Source organism: Pseudochaenichthys georgianus, unplaced genomic scaffold, assembly GCF_902827115.2.
Source record: "Pseudochaenichthys georgianus unplaced genomic scaffold, fPseGeo1.2 scaffold_2048_arrow_ctg1, whole genome shotgun sequence".
In the NCBI taxonomy this organism is placed as follows: Eukaryota; Metazoa; Chordata; class Actinopteri; order Perciformes; family Channichthyidae; genus Pseudochaenichthys; species Pseudochaenichthys georgianus.
This window is the reverse complement of record NW_027262753.1, coordinates 1-23,060: the sequence shown is the minus strand read 5'-3', so window position 1 is coordinate 23,060 and position 23,060 is coordinate 1. Positions and strand designations below refer to the sequence as shown.

General features: G+C 50.6%; 3 protein-coding genes across 3 annotated transcripts; 2 read left to right on the top strand and 1 right to left on the bottom strand.

Moving 5' to 3' along the window:
* Positions 1-322: 322 nt before the first annotated feature.
* On the bottom strand, positions 323-11,073 carry LOC117441854 (atypical chemokine receptor 3-like). The gene is made up of 5 exons (XM_071202298.1): positions 11,039-11,073; positions 5,066-5,098; positions 4,363-4,821; positions 4,158-4,266; positions 323-1,791 (listed from the first exon to the last, which is right to left on the bottom strand). The coding sequence occupies exons 3-5, from the start codon at positions 4,800-4,802 to the stop codon at positions 1,231-1,233; spliced, it is 1,110 nt and encodes a 369-aa protein (XP_071058399.1). The 5' UTR covers positions 4,803-4,821; positions 5,066-5,098; positions 11,039-11,073; the 3' UTR covers positions 323-1,230.
* A 617-nt stretch (positions 11,074-11,690) lies between these two features.
* Positions 11,691-19,809, top strand: LOC117441852 (zinc finger protein ZFMSA12A-like). Its single transcript, XM_034077871.2, has 13 exons — positions 11,691-11,812; positions 12,260-12,477; positions 12,550-12,651; positions 12,839-12,904; positions 12,984-13,082; positions 13,163-13,280; positions 13,351-13,702; positions 13,777-13,823; positions 13,943-14,061; positions 15,929-16,448; positions 16,523-16,810; positions 17,550-17,717; positions 18,823-19,809. The coding sequence occupies exons 1-13, from the start codon at positions 11,809-11,811 to the stop codon at positions 18,990-18,992; spliced, it is 2,271 nt and encodes a 756-aa protein (XP_033933762.2). The 5' UTR covers positions 11,691-11,808; the 3' UTR covers positions 18,993-19,809.
* An 83-nt stretch (positions 19,810-19,892) lies between these two features.
* LOC117441853 (tetraspanin-7-like) lies at positions 19,893-23,052 on the top strand (the record flags this gene model as incomplete). The annotated part of the gene is made up of 6 exons (XM_034077872.2): positions 19,893-20,247; positions 20,515-20,657; positions 21,190-21,378; positions 22,099-22,173; positions 22,266-22,361; positions 22,853-23,052. Coding segments are annotated over exons 2-6 (641 nt in total), but the record flags the coding sequence as incomplete, so codon positions are not given.
* Positions 23,053-23,060: the final 8 nt, after the last annotated feature.

Here is a 23,060-nt window from a genome sequence, read left to right as displayed (position 1 = left end):
TCAACAACATAATTTCAACAACACATGTCAACAACATAATGTCAACAACACATGTCAACAACATAATGTCAACAGCATAATGTCAACAACACATGTCAACAACACATGTCAACAACATAATGTCAACAACACATGTCAACAACACATGTCAACAACATAATGTCAACACCATAATGTCAACAACATAATGTCAACAACATAATGTCAACAACACATGTCAACAACACATGTCAACAACACATGTCAACAACATAATGTCAACAACACATGTCAACAACATAATGTCAACAACGTATGGACAGTATAATCCTCTAATCATTTATATTAGTCAAAGGTATAAAAGTATAACACAGTTTGTAAATATTTAAGACGTTCTCTACAGTTTTACAGACGGAGAATAGGAACGTTAGAACATCCTGAAATCTGGAGGACAGCGGGTGCCGACAGACAGAGGAGGGTCTCGAGTCCTCAGAAGGTTCCCGAGTCCTACGAAGAGTCCTGAAGTCCTGCGGAGGTTTCAGAGTCAGACCAAGAGTTCCTAAATCTGGAGGATCGTTCGGACACAAACACTTGAGACTTGAGAAGCTTTCAAAGGGGTTGGTCCGTCTGCAGGTACGACACGGCGAGAGAAGTTCTTCAGGGACCAGACGAAGAGTCAAAACGTCTGCAAGTCTTTAGAAAGTGTTCTGGTCTTGAGAAGCTTTCCACAGACAGAGGATGTGTACCTGAACTCCTGATAACTAAGGCTGTACAAAGAGTCCTGAAGGCTTTCAGGAGTTTCCCCCAAGTCCTGCGAAGGTTTCAGAGACAGAGAAATCTGGAGGACCGTTCAGGCGGTCTGATCTCGAGAGCTTTAGAAGCTTTCAGACATCTGCACGTCTTTAGAAAGTTCTCTCTCGTCTTGAGAGGTTTTCTGCTCCAGGAAGTCCTAAGAAATATCTCAAGTCTTGATCAACGTTCACATTAGAGCTACTGGAGAAGTTCTGGAAGAGTTCCTCAGTCTGGAGGACAGTTTGGACGGTCCGACACTCGAGAAGGTTTCCTGAGACTTGAGAAGCTGGAGGTTCGTTTGCGTGTCTTGAGAAGTTCTTCAGAGACCGGATGAAGAGTCAAAGGAAAGGTTTCTATCTTGGAAAACATCTACGACAGGAATGTCTTTTAAAGTCCTAAGAAATATATCAAGTCTTGATCAAAGTTCACAGTCGAAGTCCTGGAAGAGTTCCTGACTCTTTACATCCGGTCTCTGATCTCTGCCAAGGAGCTCTCGGTCTCAAGGGTCTCAAGGGTCTCAAGGGTCTCAAGGGTCTCCGAGGTCTCCGAGGTGTTCTCTGTGTTCTCGTTGTCGATGAGGCGAGCGACCCCTGAGCGGCTGGAGTACCTGAAGATGAAGGCCTTCATGAGGTCGTAGCGGTAGCTGCGGTGCAGGAAGCTGTAGAGCACGGGGTTCAAGACGCAGTGCATCATGGACACACACTGGGTCACCTGCAGCGCCACCCACAGGAAGCCCTCCAGACTGCAGCTGAAGGGCAGCAGCAGGGCCACCAGGTCCAGGACCAGGACCACGTGGAGAGGTAACCAGCACAACACGAACACCACGATGTAGCTTAGCACGACGCGGCGGCTCACCCCCCGGTCGGGGTCGGGGGGCAGCGCCAGGTAGGAGGCGATGATGATGGGGAGCGGGAGCAGGAAGCCCAGGACGGAGAAGATCATCTGAACGAAGACCATCATCTCACGAGACGAGAAGACCGGGCGACACACGGAGCCGGAGTGATGAGGAGAGACCACCGTCTGGGGGTCAGAGAGGACAGAGTTAGAGACCACCGTCTGGGGGACAGAGAGAGGACAGAGTTAGAGACCACCGTCTGGGGGTCAGAGAGGACAGAGTTAGAGACCACCGTCTGGGGGACAGAGAGAGAACAGAGATAGAGACCACCGTCTGGGGGACAGAGAGAGGACAGAGTTAGAGACCACTGTCTAGGGGACAGAGAGAGGACAGAGTTAGAGACCACCGTCTGGGGGACAGAGAGAGGACAGAGTTAGAGACCACCGTCTGGGGGTCAGAGAGAGGACAGAGTTAGAGACCACCGTCTGGGGGTCAGAGAGAGGACAGAGTTAGAGACCACCGTCTGGGGGACAGAGAGAGGACAGAGATAGAGACCACCGTCTGGGGGACAGAGAGAGGATAGAGACCACCGTCTGGGGGTCAGAGAGAGGACAGAGTTAGAGACCACCGTCTGGGGGACAGAGAGAGGACAGAGATAGAGACCACCGTCTGGGGGTCAGAGAGAGGACAGAGACCACCGTCTGGGGGACAGAGAGAGGACAGAGACAGAGACCACCGTCTGGGGGACAGAGAGAGGACAGAGTTAGAGACCACCGTCTGGGGGTCAGAGAGAGGACAGAGTTAGAGACCACCGTCTGGGGGACAGAGAGAGGACAGAGTTAGAGACCACCGTCTGGGGGTCAGAGAGAGGACAGAGACAGAGACCACCGTCTGGGGGTCAGAGAGAGGACAGAGTTAGAGACCACCGTCTGGGGGACAGAGAGAGGACAGAGTTAGAGACCACCGTCTGGGGGTCAGAGAGAGGACAGAGACCACCGTCTGGGGGACAGAGAGAGGACAGAGTTAGAGACCACCGTCTGGGGGTCAGAGAGAGGACAGAGTTAGAGACCACCGTCTGGGGGACAGAGAGAGGACAGAGATAGAGACCACCGTCTGGGGGTCAGAGAGAGGACAGAGTTAGAGACCACCGTCTGGGGGACAGAGAGAGGACAGAGTTAGAGACCACCGTCTGGGGGTCAGAGAGAGGACAGAGTTAGAGACCACCGTCTGGGGGACAGAGAGAGGACAGAGTTAGAGACCACCGTCTGGGGGTCAGAGAGAGGACAGAGTTAGGGACCACCGTCTGGGGGACAGAGAGAGGACAGAGTTAGAGACCACCGTCTGGGGGTCAGAGAGAGGACAGAGTTAGAGACCACCGTCTGGGGGACAGAGAGAGGACAGAGTTAGAGACCACCGTCTGGGGGACAGAGAGAGGACAGAGTTAGAGACCACCGTCTGGGGGACAGAGAGAGAACAGAGATAGAGACCACCGTCTGGGGGTCAGAGAGAGGACAGAGTTAGAGACCACCGTCTGGGGGACAGAGAGAGGACAGAGTTAGAGACCACCGTCTGGGGGACAGAGAGAGGACAGAGATAGAGACCACCGTCTGGGGGACAGAGAGAGAACAGAGATAGAGACCACCGTCTGGGGGTCAGAGAGAGGACAGAGTTAGAGACCACCGTCTGGGGGACAGAGAGAGGACAGAGTTAGAGACCACCGTCTGGGGGACAGAGAGAGGACAGAGATAGAGACCACCGTCTGGGGGTCAGAGAGAGAACAGAGATAGAGACCACCGTCTGGGGGTCAGAGAGAGGACAGAGTTAGAGACCACCGTCTGGGGGACAGAGAGAGGACAGAGTTAGAGACCACCGTCTGGGGGACAGAGAGAGGACAGAGTTAGAGACCACCATCTGGGGGTCAGAGAGAGGACAGAGACAGAGACCACCGTCTGGGGGTCAGAGAGAGGACAGAGTTAGAGACCACCGTCTGGGGGACAGAGAGAGGACAGAGTTAGAGACCACCGTCTGGGGGTCAGAGAGAGGACAGAGACAGAGACCACCGTCTGGGGGACAGAGAGAGGACAGAGTTAGAGACCACCGTCTGGGGGTCAGAGAGAGGACAGAGTTAGAGACCACCGTCTGGGGGTCAGAGAGAGGACAGAGTTAGAGACCACCGTCTGGGGGACAGAGAGAGGACAGAGTTAGAGACCACCGTCTGGGGGTCAGAGAGAGGACAGAGACCACCGTCTGGGGGTCAGAGAGAGGACAGAGTTAGAGACCACCGTCTGGGGGTCAGAGAGAGGACAGAGTTAGAGACCACCGTCTGGGGGACAGAGAGAGGACAGAGTTAGAGACCACCGTCTGGGGGTCAGAGAGAGGACAGAGATAGAGACCACCGTCTGGGGGACAGAGAGAGAACAGAGATAGAGACCACCGTCTGGGGGTCAGAGAGAGGACAGAGTTAGAGACCACCGTCTGGGGGACAGAGAGAGGACAGAGTTAGAGACCACCGTCTGGGGGACAGAGAGGACAGAGAGAGAACAGAACTCACCTGCAGGAAGTAGGTCTCTGGCGCCGCGGCGGCTAACGCTAGCATCCACACGGCGGCGCAGACGAGTCGTCTCGTTAGCATCCCGCGGCGTGGCGTTAGCTCCCCGCGGCGTGGCGTTAGCTCCCCGCGGCGTGGCGTTAGCTCCCCGCGGCGTGGCGTTAGCTCCCCGCGGCGTGGCGTTAGCGCCCCGCGGCCTCCAGGGGGCAGCGTGACGGACAGGTGGCGCTCCACGCTCATACAGGTGAGGAACAGGATGCTGGAGAACAGGTTCACGCTGAACACCAGGTGAGTCAGTTTACACAGCACCGCGCCGAACGGCCAGCGACCAATCAGCATCGAGCTCACCTGCACGGGTAGAGTCGCCACGGCAACCAGGTCGGCCGCCGCCAGCTGGAGGACGAACACGTCTGAGCACTTCCTGTGCGAGCGCAGGTTGACCCACACCACCAGGGCGTTGGAGGCGATACCAACGAGGAAGATGAACAGGTAGAAGATGCTGAGGACGTAAAGGACGCTGGCATGTCCCACGGCCCCTGAACACACCGTGGCATCGACCCGGGTCGCGTTGGGGTCGCTCAGGTTCAGATCCTTAAGCTCCTCCCACTGATCCAGGAGGTCCAGCAGGTCGGCAGAGCTCAGAGACATCACACGGGTGAGAGGACACCTGGAGACCCACAGGTGAGAAATCAGAGGACACCTGGAGACACAGGTGAGACACACAGGTGAGAGGACACCCGGAGACACAGGTGAGACACACAGGTGAGACATCAGAGGACACCCGGAGACACAGGTGAGACATCAGAGGACACCTGGAGACACAGGTGAGATATCAGAGGACACCTGGAGACACAGGTGAGAAATCAGAGGACACCTGGAGACACAGGTGAGACACACGGGTGAGAGGACACCCGGAGACCCACAGGTGAGAAATCAGAGGACACCTGGAGACACAGGTGAGAAATCAGAGGACACCTGGAGACACAGGTGAGACACACAGGTGAGAGGACACCTGGAGACACAGGTGAGACACACAGGTGAGACATCAGAGGACACCCGGAGACACAGGTGAGACACACAGGTGAGAGGACACCCGGAGACACAGGTGAGACACACAGGTGAGACATCAGAGGACACCCGGAGACGCAGGTGAGACACACAGGTGAGAAATCAGAGGACACATGGAGACACAGGTGAGACACACAGGTGAGACATCAGAGGACACCCGGAGACACAGGTGAGACACACAGGTGAGATATCAGAGGACACCTGGAGACACAGGTGAGACACACAGGTGAGACATCAGAGGACACCTGGAGACACACAGGTAAGACACACATGTGAGACATCAGAGGACACCCAGAGACACAGGTGAGACACACAGGTGAGAGGACACCCGGAGACACAAGTGAGACATCAGAGGACACCTGGAGACACAGGTGAGACACACAGGTGAGAGGACACCCGGAGACACAGGTGAGACACACAGGTGAGACACACAGGTGAGACATCAGAGGACACCCGGAGACACAGGTGAGACACACAGGTGAGACATCAGAGGACACCCGGAGACACAGGTGAGACACACAGGTGAGACATCAGAGGACACCTGGAGACACAGGTGAGATATCAGAGGACACCTGGAGACACAGGTGAGAAATCAGAGGACACCTGGAGACACAGGTGAGACACACGGGTGAGAGGACACCCGGAGACCCACAGGTGAGAAATCAGAGGACACCTGGAGACACAGGTGAGACACACAGGTGAGAGGACACCTGGAGACACAGGTGAGACACACAGGTGAGACATCAGAGGACACCCGGAGACACACAGGTGAGAGGACACCCGGAGACACAGGTGAGACACACAGGTGAGACATCAGAGGACACCCGGAGACGCAGGTGAGACACACAGGTGAGAAATCAGAGGACACATGGAGACACAGGTGAGACACACAGGTGAGACATCAGAGGACACCCGGAGACACAGGTGAGACACACAGGTGAGATATCAGAGGACACCTGGAGACACAGGTGAGACACACAGGTGAGACATCAGAGGACACCTGGAGACACACAGGTGAGACACACATGTGAGACATCAGAGGACACCCAGAGACACAGGTGAGACACACAGGTGAGAGGACACCCGGAGACACAGGTGAGACATCAGAGGACACCTGGAGACACAGGTGAGACACACAGGTGAGAGGACACCCGGAGACACAGGTGAGACACACAGGTGAGACACACAGGTGAGACATCAGAGGACACCCGGAGACACAGGTGAGACACACAGGTGAGACATCAGAGGACACCCGGAGACACAGGTGAGACACACAGGTGAGACATCAGAGGACACCTGGAGACACAGGTGAGATATCAGAGGACACCTGGAGACACAGGTGAGACATCAGAGGACACCCGGAGACACAGGTGAGACACACAGGTGAGAGGACACCCGGAGACACAGGTGAAACACACAGGTGAGACATCAGAGGACACCCGGAGATGCAGGTGAGACACACAGGTGAGAAATCAGAGGACACATGGAGACACAGGTGAGACACACAGGTGAGACATCAGAGGACACCCGGAGACACAGGTGAGACACACAGGTGAGATATCAGAGGACACCTGGAGACACACAGGTGAGACACACATGTGAGACATCAGAGGACACCCAGAGACACAGGTGAGACACACAGGTGAGAGGACACCCGGAGACACAGGTGAGACACACAGGTGAGACACACAGGTGAGACATCAGAGGACACCCGGAGACACAGGTGAGACACACAGGTGAGACATCAGAGGACACCCGGAGACACAGGTGAGACACACAGGTGAGATATCAGAGGACACCTGGAGACACAGGTGAGACACACAGTTGAGACATCAGAGGACACCCGGAGACACAGGTGAGACATTACAGGTGAGAGGACACCCGGAGACACAGGTGAGACATCAGAGGACACCCGGAGACACAGGTGAGACACACAGGTGAGACATCAGAGGACACCCGGAGACACAGGTGAGACACACAGGTGAGACATCAGAGGACACCTGGAGACACACAGGTGAGACACACATGTGAGACATCAGAGGACACCCAGAGACACAGGTGAGACATCAGAGGACACCTGGAGACACAGGTGAGACACACAGGTGAGAGGACACCCAGAGACACAGGTGAGACACACAGGTGAGACACACAGGTGAGACATCAGAGGACACCCGGAGACACAGGTGAGACATCAGAGGACACCCGGAGACACAGGTGAGACACACAGGTGAGACATCAGAGGACACCTGGAGACACAGGTGAGATATCAGAGGACACCTGGAGACACAGGTGAGACACACAGGTGAGAGGACACCTGGAGACACAGGTGAGACACACAGGTGAGACATCAGAGGACACCCGGAGACGCAGGTGAGACACACAGGTGAGAAATCAGAGGACACCTGGAGACACAGGTGAGACACACAGGTGAGACATCAGAGGACACCTGGAGACACACAGGTGAGACACACATGTGAGACATCAGAGGACACCCAGAGACACAGGTGAGACACACAGGTGAGAGGACACCCGGAGACACAGGTGAGACATCAGAGGACACCTGGAGACACAGGTGAGAGGACACCCGGAGACACAGGTGAGACACACAGGTGAGACACACAGGTGAGACATCAGAGGACACCCGGAGACACAGGTGAGACACACAGGTGAGACATCAGAGGACACCCGGAGACACAGGTGAGACACACAGGTGAGATATCAGAGGACACCTGGAGACACAGGTGAGACACACAGGTGAGACATCAGAGGACACCCGGAGACGCAGGTGAGACACACAGGTGAGAAATCAGAGGACACCTGGAGACACAGGTGAGACACACAGGTGAGACATCAGAGGACACCTGGAGACACACAGGTGAGACACACATGTGAGACATCAGAGGACACCCAGAGACACAGGTGAGACACACAGGTGAGAGGACACCCGGAGACACAGGTGAGACATCAGAGGACACCTGGAGACACAGGTGAGAGGACACCCGGAGACACAGGTGAGACACACAGGTGAGACACACAGGTGAGACATCAGAGGACACCCGGAGACACAGGTGAGACACACAGGTGAGACATCAGAGGACACCCGGAGACACAGGTGAGACACACAGGTGAGATATCAGAGGACACCTGGAGACACAGGTGAGACACACAGGTGAGACATCAGAGGACACCCGGAGACACAGGTGAGACATCAGAGGACACCCGGAGACACAGGTGAGACACACAGGTGAGACATCAGAGGGACTTGAATCACACCTGAGTGTTTCTGAGAGACAGAACGGAGCCAACGTGACCTCCTTCTTCTTCTTCTTCTTCTTCTTCTTCTTCTTCTTCTTCTTCTTCTTCTTCTTCTTCTTCTTCTCAATAATACACACACACACACACACACACACACACACACACACACACACACACACACACACACACACACACACACACACACACACACACACAGAGACAGACGGATGGAGGTCAGACGACATTAATTTAAAAAGCACTTTGAACTGACAGGAAACGCTGACAATGACCTGTGTGTGTGTGTGTCTCTTTGTGTGTGTGTCTCAAGGTGTCTCAGCGTGTGTCCTCTCAAGGTGTCTCAACGTGTGTCCTCTCAAGGCGTCTCACGTGCTACAGAGTGTGTCCTCTCAAGGTGTCTCAGCGTGTGTCCTCTCAAGGTGTCTCAACGTGCTACAGAGTGTGTCCTCTCAAGGTGTCTGAACGTGTGTCCTCTCAAGGCGTCTCACGTGCTACAGAGTGTGTCCTCTCAAGGTGTCTCAGCGTGTGTCCTCTCAAGGTGTCTCAACGTGTGTCCTCTCAAGGCGTCTCACGTGCTACAGAGTGTGTCCTCTCAAGGTGTCTCAGCGTGTGTCCTCTCAAGGTGTCTCAACGTGCTACAGAGTGTGTCCTCTCAAGGTGTCTCAGCGTGTGTCCTCTCAAGGTGTCTCAACGTGCTACAGAGTGTGTCCTCTCAAGGTGTCTCAGCGTGTGTCCTCTCAAGGTGTCTCAACGGGTCCTCTCAAGGCGTCTCACGTCCTTGAGAGGACCCGTTTACAGGTCAGTCTCCGTCCTCCCAAGCACCTCAGCCTGAACGTTGACACGTGGCCTCACAGCAGGAACGTCCTCTGTGCGTCCGGTCCACCAAGCATCCCATAAAACGAGGAACCTGCAGAGACTTTGAAGGCTCTGACCATGTGAAGAGGACAGACACTTTGAAGGCTCTGAGCATGTGAAGAGGACAGACACTGTGAAGGCTCTGAGCATGTGAAGAGGACAGAGACTGTGAAGGCTCTGAGCATGTGAAGAGGACAGAGACTGTGAAGGCTCTGAGCATGTGAAGAGGAGAGACACTGTGAAGGCTCTGAGCATGTGAAGAGGACAGACACTTTGAAGGCTCTGAGCATGTGAAGAGGAGGAGGAGGAACAAAGGAGGAGGGTTTTATTGAAGCTTCTGTTGAAACTCAACAGGACGCTTTAAAGCCAGAGGTCACGACCTTCAAAATAAGAGTTTACTGCTGATCGGAGACAAAGAGACCATTCGGGCTTCAGAAGGCGTCGACCAATCAGCATCGAGCTCTCCAACATCCTTTGAGTCTCACTTTCTGTCTCCGCTGAGCGAGAGGCTTCAAGTGGCAGAGGCTCCTGAACGCACCGTCAGACCGGCAGAGGCTCCTGAACGCACCATCAGACCGGCAGAGGCTCCTGAACGCACCATCAGACCGGCAGAGGCTCCTGAACGCACCATCAGACCGGCAGAGGCTCCTGAACGCACCATCAGACCGGCAGAGGCTCCTGAACGCACCATCAGACCGGCAGAGGCTCCTGAACGCACCATCAGACCGGCAGAGGCTCATTTAAACTAAAAACACACTCTATAGAATAAACACGATCACATTTGAGCCCCTGTAACAAGAAGTTGATTTCACTCTTATTATGGGATGTTTGGTGGAAGAAAAGCATGCAGACGAAACCAGAGGACTTTCATGTTGTTATAGAACATTTAAAAGTAGTTATTTAATGGTTTATTTTTGTCTTAAAACGACAGACTTGTAAAGGACATCTGGATTAGAGACGTTGCATTAATTAATGTAAACTTTATAAATACAGTTTGCAGGTGTAATTACGAGAATAAAACACATGCATTAATACTGTTATAGACATAATAAACAGGATGCCTGCTTTAATTCGGCTCACATTTCAAACACAACAACAAAGAATAGAAATTGATCTAAGACTTTAAATTGCAGGAATTTGCTCCATTAGATACGATGCGAATTGAGATCATATTGAAGCGCTGTTTAAAAGCCGTACATTAAACGTTATATTCTAATTTAAGTAATAAAAACGGATTATTACACATGTATTAATACTTTCATATAATAAACACGATGTCTGCTTTACTTCGGCTCACTTTCTATTCACCAATAAAGGATGTTTTCATTTTAGATTTAACTTTGTAGATCCGGGTAAAGGATGGGCTAAGAGCAACCTGCTCTATGGAGGGACGTTCAGGGACACCTCAAACTGGAGCACAGAAGTTCAGATTTCCCACATATTATGGGATGTTTGGTAGAAGAAAAGTTAGCCGAATACACCAGAGGAGGTTATTATAACTGACAACATGTAAACATACTCATATAAAATAACATGCATTAACCTGGAAGAGCAAAATGTAAAAAAAGCACTTTTCTTAATGGAGTATGGTTAAAGTCTCAATTGACGAATCGTGTCTCCTTGCATCCACAGGGCATGGAGCCAAACTGCATTCATGTCTCCATGATTTAAAGAGTTTAAGCACTTACAGGGGAAGGTGCAGGTTCTCGGGGTGTTCGCTGATCCTCAGGCCGGGTCAGAGTGTCGCTCCTCCGGCAGAGAAGCATCTGAAGAGGCGGGCCTCCCACAGACAGCCCGCCGTTCCTCTGGTTGTCCACCAGAGGGCGCCATTACTCCTCCAACGCGCGTCTGAAGGTGGACTCCACTTTAAAAAAGACACGTGTTGGGAAATAATAAATAAGATATAAACATTCAAATATGAATATATACTTTTTTATAAATTATAACAATTATACAAATAATGATATTAAAGATAATCTAATTTTAACTCCTAACTGACTTCCCAAAAAGTGAAGAAAATAGAGTTTATAAGAAATAAAAACTTAAAAGACACATGTAATATGGGGTTATGATAAATACAATCTAAACAATACAAATCATTAAAAAATGAATATGTAAAACAAATTAAATATAGCTTAAATTCTTAACAAATTATAAGATAATAAAATAAAACTCAAACATATTTATTAATACATGTATTCATTGTTGTATTGATGTATTCCTATATTTACTAATGTATTCATTCCTGTATGTATTGGCTCTCCTTACCTCGCTGATCCACACTCCACTCCGGAAGGCGGCGGTGTTGCACCTGAAAGCTGTTTGCCAACCGCCATCAAAACCACAGAAGAAGAAGAAGCTGTAAACAGAGTTAGCTGTTAGCTCAAGTTTAGCTCATTCTTTTGCCTTTATTTCAGTATTTAGCAGTAACCAGGAGGCGCGAGACCAACAGAGAGGAATGGGTAAGTGAGGAAGAAGTCTATTCATCATTTTCATGAACTTTAATCAGCATTTAAAACATGTGGGGGCTTTTAGAAAGGTTAGCCACCTAGCTCAACCTATGCTAACGAGACTCAGTGTGAACAACATTTATAAACTAAACTGAACTTTAGAAGAGGTGTGTAATCAATATAACACATCTAAACAAGTCTTATAAAGCAGGAGTGCTGACTCTTTAACTCGGTGCATGTATAATATATTATTTCGGTTCAGAAACTTAAGAGATTGACTTTAGTTCTCTCAGGAATAAACTAGAAGTTCAGAGGAAATGAAGGAAGAAATGCAGATTATTGCTGTTATTTCCCCCGAAAAGTGCTCCAAGTTCTGCGGAAACTCCTCCGGAAACTAGAAAGAAATCCATTAAAAAAACAAAGAAGAAAAAGTAAAATAAATCACATGTCCCCCCCCAGCCTCGCCCCCCCCAGCCTCGCCCCCCCCCCTCTCCTCGCTGCGCCTCCTGCTCCCCCCCCTCCGCCTGATGACGGCCTCCATGTGGCAGGTCGCCCGGCAACAGAGCGTGAAACATTATGGGATGCTGGAGGACTTTGTTTCCATGGTGACGGAGGCGGTCCCTCAGCTGCTGACGGACAGGCAGAGGAGGCTGCTGCTGCTGGCTCTCAGGGCGAAGGTATTCACATATATATTAAATATCGTTATCGACACATCTATTAATCCCCGTTAACCGCCTGTCCTCCCCCAGGTGACCCTCGGCGACCCCCAGGTGACCCTCGGCGACCCCCAGGTGACCCTCGGCGACCCCCAGACCCTCGCTCACCTGGAGGAACACCGCTCCGAGGACATGGTCAGTCGACGTCACACGGCGCCGCTCACAGGACACTCGGATTTCCTTAAAGTCTCTCAAATGGCTTCTTTAATTATTTTAGATAACAACCAACCGATTAAACATGAGTTAGTGTACATGTGACCTGCATGCAGTGCATTCTGGGAAACGTAGTCACAGTGAGCTGACTCTGTAATCCGTCTCTCAGATGGAGACGTCCTGTCTGCAGTCTCTCCTCGCGCAGAGTCCAGACGACAGACAGCGCCTCCTGCAGGTCAGCGCTAAAACGACAACAACACTAAAAACTACAACTTCAACAGGTTTAACACTCTTCTTCTTCGTTGGTGTTGCAGGAAGTGTTCGACCACAGCTTCGACTCCGCCCTCCAGGAGCTCATCTCTGACTTCCTGTCCCGGACGGAACAGCTGTTTCCTGTTCCCGACTTCAAACAGGTAAATAGATCACCTGTGATCACCTGAGGAACCAGTTCCCAGAATGCACCGGGGGATGTAAACAGGAAGTGTTGTTTCAGACGGCCTGCTGGCTCTCTGCTGCCCCCGGAGCTTTTGAGGAGTGTCTGCAGGAGGCGGAGCACCTGAGGGAGCTGCTGACCAATCAGAGCTGTCGGCTGGGGAAAGCCTCCACCACAGGTAAAAACACACCTTTCACTAATTCACTGTTTACGATTATATTATATATAATGTCGTCTTTCTCTCCCAGTGAGCCAGGACACGGAGAACGTGCTCCTCGCAGCCTGGTCCCACCCCCTCCTCAACAAACCGGCCAATCAGGAGCCTCCTCCCGCCAACAGCCAATCAGAGCCTCTCCCTGACGTCCAATCAGAGCCTCTCCCTGACGTCCAATCAGAGCCTCTCCCTGACGTCCAATCAGAGCCTCTCCCTGACGTCCAATCAGAGCCTCTCTCTCAGGTGAAGGTGGAGGTGCTCGTGCTGACGGAGGGTCAGGAGGAGACTGTGATTGGTCAGAGCGAGGAGCAGGAGGCGTCCAATCAGAGCGCAGCAGGGGGCGGGGACTCATGGGACGTCACACCTGTGATCGTGGAGGTGCACAGGTGAGACGCGGATTATGACATCATCACATTTCAATCTGTCTGAATCCATCATCGATGTTTCTGCTTCCCGTCAGGCTGAAGGAGTCACCTGGAGACTCTGCCGACCAATCAGAGGACACCGGTGAGACACACACACACACACACACACACACACACACACACACACACACACACACACACACACACACACACACACACATTCTCTGACAGACAGCCTCTAACCTCGCCTCCTCTCCACAGGGGACCAATCAGATCAGAGCCCTGAGGCCCCGCCCCCCCGTGTGTACAGAGCGTCTCCCGCTCAGCGCGTCGCTCACAAGTGTCCTCGCTGTGGGAAGTGCTTCATCTACAGATCCCAGGTCAGATATCACCTCCACATGTCAACAACAACACAGAACAATAACAACAACACAGAACAATAACGACAACACAGAACAATAACGACAACAACACAGAAGAATAACGACAACACTGAACAATAACGACAACACAGAACAATAACAACAACACAGAACAATAACAACAACACAGAAGAATAACAACAACACAGAACAATAACAACAACTCAGAAGAATAACAACAACACAGAACAATAACAACAACACAGAACAATAACAACAACACAGAAGAATAACAACAACACAGAACAATAACAACAACTCAGAAGAATAACAACAACAACAACACAGAACAATAACAACAACACAGAAGAATAACAACAACACAGAACAATAACGACAACACAGAACAATAACAACAACAACTCAGAACAATAACAATAACGACAACACTGAACAATAACAACAACAACTCAGAACAATAACGACAACACAGAACAATAACAACAACACAGAACAATAACAACAACACAGAAGAATAACAACAACACAGAACAATAACAACAACTCAGAAGAATAACAACAACAACAACACAGAACAATAACACAGAACAATAACAACAACACAGAAGAATAACAACAACAACACAGAACAATAACAACAACACAGAAGAATAACAACAACAACACAGAACAATAACAACAACTCAGAAGAATAACAACAACAACAACAACACAGAACAATAACAACAACACAGAAGAATAACGACAACACAGAACAATAACAACAACAACTCAGAACAATAACAATAACGACAACACTGAACAATAACGACAACAACACAGAACAATAACAACAACACAGAAGAATAACAACAACACAGAACAATAACAACAACACAGAAGAATAACAACAACAACACAGAACAATAACAACAACTCAGAAGAATAACAACAACAACAACACAGAACAATAACGACAACACAGAAGAATAACAACAACAACACAGAACAATAACAACAACACAGAACAATAACAACAACACAGAAGAATAACAACAACAACAACAACAACACAGAACAATAACAACAACACAGAACAATAACAACAACACAGAAGAATAACAACAACAACACAGAACAATAACGACAACAACTCAGAACAATAACAATAACGACAACACTGAAGAATAACAACAACACAGAAGAATAACAACAACAACACAGAACAATAACAACAACACAGAACAATAACAACAACAACACAGAACAATAACGACAACTCAGAACAATAACAACAACAACACAGAACAATAACGACAACACAGAAGAATAACAACAACAACACAGAACAATAACAACAACACAGAAGAATAACAACAACAACAACACAGAACAATAACAACAACACAGAAGAATAACAACAACAACAACAACAACACAGAACAATAACAACAACACAGAAGAATAACAACAACAACACAGAAGAATAACAACAACACAGAAGAATAACAACAACAACACAGAAGAATAACAACAACACAGAAGAATAACAACAACAACACAGAAGAATAACAACAACAACACAGAACAATAACAACAACACAGAACAATAACAACACAGAAGAATAACAACACAGAACAATAACAATAACGACAACACAGAAGAATAACGACAACTCAGAACAATAACAACAACAACTCAGAACAATAACAATAACGACAACACAGAACAATAACAACAACACAGAAGAATAACAACAACACAGAAGAATAACAATAACAACAACACAGAACAATAACAATAACACAGAAGAATAACAACAACAACACAGAACAACAACAACACAGTCATAATAATAAAGAATATTAATAATGTCTCCTGCAGGTGATTCGTCACCTGAGCACCAGCAAGTCGTGCAGCTCAGCGTTAAGGCGTGCCTCCTCTACGCAGGCTCCGCCCCCTGACGCAGAGCCCCTCCCCTCAGAGCCCCGCCCCCTCCCCTCAGGGCCCCGCCCCCCCCGCTCTCACTCCTGCTTCCAGTGCAGCGCCTCCTTCAGGTCGCAGGCGGAGCTGCGCAGCCACCAGCGCAGCCACCGCAGCCGCGCGCTGTTCAGCTGCAGCTCCTGCGAGCGCTCCTTCACACACCTGTCCAGCCTCACCGCTCACACACTCACACACACACACTCCGCGGGGGAGTTCAGCTGCCCCGCCTGCAGCCAGGTGTTCCCCACGGCCCGGCAGTGCGACACCCACCGGCTGCAGCACCGCCCCCCCCCCCTCACCTGCACGGTGTGTCCGCTGAGCTTCAGCTCTCAGAGCCGCCTGCTCAGGCACCTGCAGACGCACTCTGCTGAGGGGGCGGAGCTTCAGTTCAGCTGCCGCTTCTGTGACCTCACCTTCCCAGGTACGCACACGACGCTGTGTCTATGCATTCTGTTCACTGCAGACTCTTCGTATATTCACCACCACGTGTTCCAGGTGTCACCCAGCTGAGGATCCACCAGCGCTCGCACTCCTCGCGGCTCTTCCCCTGCGATCTGTGCGCCAAGGCGTTCGGCTCGGCCTCCGGTCTGCAGTCCCACCGGAGCAACCACGGCCTGGAGCGCCGCTTTCTGTGCGCTCAGTGCGGGAAGCGGTTCAAGACCCGGCACGGCCTGGAGGGTCACCTGAGGACGCACAGCGGGGAGCGCCCCTTCACCTGCCCCCACTGCCCCAAGGACTTCACGGCCCTCGCTGGGCTCAACGTGCACGTGAGGCGCCACACAGGTGAGGAGAGGGGGGGCACTCAAGCACATGCTTCTGGTCTCAGTACTTCACTCCACTACTTCTCACATGTTGAACACAAAATAGCAGCGTTCACACCAAGTACTTTGCCGCACGTAGTTCATCAGAACTCTTTAGTTCGCATGAACTACGTACAGATCGCGTTCACACCAGAATGAGTCCCTGAGGGAGGATTAGGCAAATGAAGCCGCTGACGTCACTTCTTCTTCTTCTTCTTCTTCTTCTTCTTCTTCTTCTTCTTCTTCTTCTTCTGCTTTGGGTTTACTGGCAGGCCGCAAACCACTTCACGGCGTATACTGCCGCCCGGAGGCCCCGGCCGGAAGTCCCCGGAGTTGGGAAGGCCTAACGGGAGAAGTACTCCGGTGTGAACGTTTGGTTTATTTGATCAAAGAGCACAAGTTCAAAGTTCAAAGTGACGTCGATGGAGATTCGCTGCAATTTGGTGCTTTATATTTAAAACATGTTTTTATTAAAAAACAAAAAGATAATAATTTAATAACACCTTGAATTTCGGGGACAATTCTTACATCTTAAATACATTTCAAAGTTCTTTACTTCACTTGAGTAAAGAAGTTTAGTCAGTACTCTTTTACCAGAGTATTTTTAAACACGAGTATCTGTACTTCTACCCGAGTACAGGGTGTGTGTAACCCGAGTACAGGGTGTGTGTACCTGAGTACAGGGTGTGTGTACTTGTACCTGAGTGCTCTCTGTCTCTCAGGTGAGCGCCCGTACGTGTGCACGGTGTGTGGGAAGGGCTGGCCGTCAGGGGGAGACCTGCAGAAGCACATGAGGATGCACACGGGCGAGCGGCCGTACCGCTGCCAGGACTGCGGGAAGGCCTTCTCCATTTCCTGTCACCTGACCGAGCATCGCCGCATCCACACAGGTAACGGAAACACACTTCCTGTCTGTGGTACTTCCTGTCTGTGTGACTTCCTGTCTGTGGTACTTCCTGTCTGTGTGACTTCCTGTCTGTGGTACTTCCTGTCTGTGGTACTTCCTGTCTGTGGTACTTCCTGTCTGTGGTACTTCCTGTCTGTGTGACTTCCTGTCTGTGGTACTTCCTGTCTGTGGTACTTCCTGTCTGTGTGACTTCCTGTCTGTGGTACTTCCTGTCTGTGTACTTCCTGTCTGTGTGACTTCCTGTCTGTGTGACTTCCTGTCTGTGGTACTTCCTGTCTGTGTGACCTCCTGTCTGTGGTACTTCCTGTCTGTGTGACTTCCTGTCTGTGGTACTTCCTGTCTGTGTGACTTCCTGTCTGTGGTACTTCCTGTCTGTGTGACTTCCTGTCTGGTACTTCCTGTCTGTGTGACTTCCTGTCTGTGGTACTTCCTGTCTGTGTGACTTCCTGTCTGTGTGACTTCCTGTCTGTGGTACTTCCTGTCTGTGTGACCTCCTGTCTGTGGTACCTCCTGTCTGTGGTACTTCCTGTCTGTGTGACCTCCTGTCTGTGTGACTTCCTGTCTGTGGTACTTCCTGTCTGTGTGACTTCCTGTCTGGTACTTCCTGTCTGTGTGACTTCCTGTCTGTGTGACCTCCTGTCTGGTACTTCCTGTCTGTGTGACTTCCTGTCTGGTACTTCCTGTCTGGTACTTCCTGTCTGTGGTACTTCCTGTCTGGTACTTCCTGTCTGTGTGACTTCCTGTCTGTGTGACCTCCTGTCTGTGGTACTTCCTGTCTGTGTGACCTCCTGTCTGTGGTACTTCCTGTCTGTGGTACTTCCTGTCTGTGTGACTTCCTGTCTGTGTGACTTCCTGTCTGGTACTTCCTGTCTGTGTGACTTCCTGTCTGGTACTTCCTGTCTGTGTGACTTCCTGTCTGTGTGACTTCCTGTCTGTGTGACTTCCTGTCTGGTACTTCCTGTCTGTGTGACTTCCTGTCTGGTACTTCCTGTCTGTGTGACTTCCTGTCTGGTACTTCCTGTCTGTGTGACTTCCTGTCTGGTACTTCCTGTCTGTGTGACTTCCTGTCTGGTACTTCCTGTCCCCAGGCGAGCGGCCCTTCCCCTGTCCTCAGTGCGGGAAGTGTCTCCGCAGGAAGTTCGACCTGGAGAAGCACCTGCTGTCTCACAGCGACGTCAGACCGTACGGCTGCTCCTCCTGCAGCAAGAGCTACACCCGCAAGACGCACCTGAACAGACACCTGCTCACACACACCTGAGCACACACACACACACACACACACACACACACACACACACACACCTGAACACACACACACACACCTGAACACACACCACCTGAACACACACACCTGAACACACACACACACCTGAACACACACCTGAACACACACACCTGAACGCACACACACACCTGAACACACACCTGAACACACACCTGCAGCAAGAGCTACACCCGCAAGACTCACCTGAACACACACACACCTGACACACACACCTGAACACACACACACACACACACACCTGAACACACACACCTGAACACACACACACCTGAACACACACACACACACACACACACACACACACCTGAGCACACACACCTGAACACACACACCTGAACACACACACACACACACCTGAACACACACACCTGAACACACACACCTGAACACACACACCTGAACACACACACACCTGAGCACACACACCTGAACACACACACCTGAACACACACCTGAACACACACACACCTGGACACACACACACCTGAGCACACACACACCTGAGCACACACACCTGAGCACACACACACCTGAGCACACACACACCTGAGCACACACACCTGGACACACACACCTGAACACACACACACCTGAGCACACACACACCTGAGCACACACACCTGGACACACACACCTGAACACACACACCTGAGCACACACACCTGAACACACACACCTGAGCACACACACCTGAACACACACACCTGAGATGTTCTGTGTTGTGATGGAGGGCGATTGTAAACTCACTGATTGTTTGTGACGATGATATAAAAGTTCAAATCTGTTCTGATGTGGTCTCTGGGTATTCCTCTGCTGTGTGTGTGCTCAGGTGTGTGTGCTCAGGTGTGTGTGCTCAGGTGTGTGTGCTCAACACCTCTGAGACGTGGAACGCCTCGGAGACCTCGTGAATTAAAATAATATATTACTACAAACAAAGTGAACAAACATGGCCGCCGTAATTATATCAGATTGGAACTAAATGATATTCATCACTACGTTGAACAACACATGTGTTTCGTGCTGCGGTTCAACACCACCGAGGTCGCTGTCCTCGGCCTCTAGCCCAGCGGCGAGCGCCCGGTGGAAGTCCCTGTGATCCCCCCCCCCCCGTCACCTCCCTGTGAGTCAGGGTGCAGCTCCGGGTCACGAGCTGCTCGTCTCCAGAGGACAGAGGATCAACGAGACAGAACAGGAACTACTCACTCCACCTCCTCCTCTCCCGCTGCAGGTAAGGCCACCGTCTGTCTTCGTCCACTCGTCTCCTCTCTGAGGCGGGACACTCAGGGACATGTTAGACACAGCTTTGATGCATGAGGGCAGTTCTGTCTTTCTGCCTCTGGGCGAATCCATCTCTGGGGAATGTTTGTAATCTTTGAGGGAAATTGTCTTTTTTAGGCATCTTTTTGATTAGACTGAATATTTCCACGTTAGTTCTGTCTCATAATTCCCTCTTTCTGTTTCTGTCCTTTTGCTGACGTTTCGTTTGATGTTTCAGATTCAGAGTGCTCGTGCCTCTGGATACTCGCTGTTGTTAGTATATCTAGATCCGTCAGGGCGATGGCTTCTCGGAGGATGGCCACGAAGCCGGTGATCTTCTGTCTGAAGTCTCTGCTGCTGCTCTACGGCGTCGTCTTCTGGGTCAGAAACAGCTTCATTTTATTATTCTGTATTCTATTTTACTCATGACTTTGGTCCAGCATTAGTTTTATTCTGTGTGATTCTTTTTCTAAATTCCCACACTTTCCATTTTAGAATGAGGAATATTTATTGTAATATTTAACTTTTTATAATTTTTACTATTCGGACTACGTTTGTGCCGAACTGCCCTATTTCTGTGTTTCATTAAATATAATATATCCTGTGTCAGCGGTCGAGGGCTCGTCTGTTCTTCACGTCTCTCCGTCAGTTTGTCACCTCACTGTCAGCTCATTACTGCCATGTGATGCTGAGTCACTGTGTGTGTGTGTGTGTGTGTGTGTGTGTGTGTGTGTGTGTGTGTGTGTGTGTGTGTGTGTGTGTGTGTGTGTGTGTGTGGTGTGTGTGTGTGTGTGTGTGTGTGTGTGTGTGTGTGTGTGTGTGTGTGTGTGTGTGTGTGTGTGTGTGTGTGTGTGTGTGTGTGTGTGTGTGTGTGTGTGTGTGTGTGTGTGTGTGTGTGTGTGTGTGTGTGCAGGTGTCGGGGGTGGTGCTGCTGTCCGTGGGGCTGTGGTGGAGCTTCATGCTCGGCCCCTACACCTCTCTGATCTCCAGCGGTCCGTCCATCGCCCCCTTCGTCCTCACCGGCACCGGAGCCGCCATCGTGCTGTTCGGCCTGTTCGGCTGCTATGCCACCTGCAGGGGGCGCTGCTGGATGCTCCGGCTGGTAATACTGCCCTCTGTGTACTAACACTGTCTACCTGCAGGGGGCGCTGCTGGATGCTCCGGCTGGTAATACTACCCTCTGTGTACTAACACTGTCCTCTGTGTACTAACAGTGCCCTCTGTGTACTAACACTGTCCACCTGCAGGGGGCGCTGCTGGATGCTCCGGCTGGTAATACTGCCCTCTGTGTACTAATACTGCCCTCTGTGTACTAACACTGTCCACCTGCAGGGGGTGATGCTGGATGCTCCGGCTGGTAATACTGCCCTCTGTGTACTAACACTGTCCACCTGCAGGGGGCGCTGCTGGATGCTCCGGCTGGTAATACTGCCCTCTGTGTACTAATACTGCCCTCTGTGTACTAACACTGTCCACCTGCAGGGGGCGCTGCTGGATGCTCTGGCTGGTAATACTGCCCTCTGTGTACCAATACTGCCCTCTGTGTACTAACACTGTCCACCTGCAGGGGGCGCTGCTGGATGCTCCGGCTGGTAATACTGCCGTCTGTGTACTAACACTGTCCACCTGCAGGGGGCGCTGCTGGATGCTCTGGCTGGTAATACTGCCCTCTGTGTACCAATACTGCCCTCTGTGTACTAACACTGCCCTCTGTGTACTAACACTGTCCACCTGCTGGATGCTCCGGCTGGTAATACTGCCCACTGTGTACTAACACTGTCCACCTGCAGGGGGCGCTCTCTAAGTACTTCTCTCTCCGCAGTACGCAGTATTTCTGACGCTGGTCTTCATGACCGAACTCATCGCAGGAATCTCAGGGTTCGTGTTTCGCCACGAGGTCAGAGACAACAACATTACGACAATGTAAACAAACATTTAGCCGCTAATGCTAACTGATGCTATCAAACCTTGTTCTGACTTCCTGTTCAGATCCAAGGGACGTTCCTGACGACGTACAGCGAGGCCGTGATGAAGTACGACGGGCGAGACGACCGCAGCCTGGCTGTGGACGGCGTGCAGCGCAGGGTCAGTGTTTAAACCTTTTAATAACTTCCTTCTGAGGATTTCAGAATAAAACTGGCTTAATTTACCACAAAGTTTAATTCTTTAATCAACCACTGCTGTTCATTTTCAATTAGGCAGTTTTTTAATGGAATAAGCGTCTTTTTGATATCTGTGTCGTGAATCACTTGTGGCGTTCCTCAGGGCTCTACTGTGGGTCCTCTGGGGAACATTCATAATAATACTTCATTTCATTTTTCCATAACGATCAGATCTTGTTATGATGTTATAGTTAACTCTTTCACGGGTAATTATACAACAATTAAACAATACATTTGCCACTTAAACAACAACAGTTGATTAAATGAAATGTTTTCCTAAACCAATTAGAACATCAAATATTGACCTGAGATGTTGACGTGGTTTTGTACAGATGTCGCTCATATGCCGATGATACACTGATTTGTTTGTGTCTTGCTCAGAGTTGTACTAATGGTGTGTATTTCTGTGTGTAGTTGCACTGCTGTGGTGTGTACAACTACACCAGCTGGCTCAGCAGTGTGTACTTCCCCGTTAGCGGGATCCCGGCTAGCTGCTGCGTTAGCTTCGCCGACTGCAGAGATGCCGAGCTGAGGAACGCTACGCTAGCCGCACGCATCGTCCACAAACAGGTGGGAACACGCAGGAAACACGTAGAAATACACGCAGGAAACACGTAGAAAA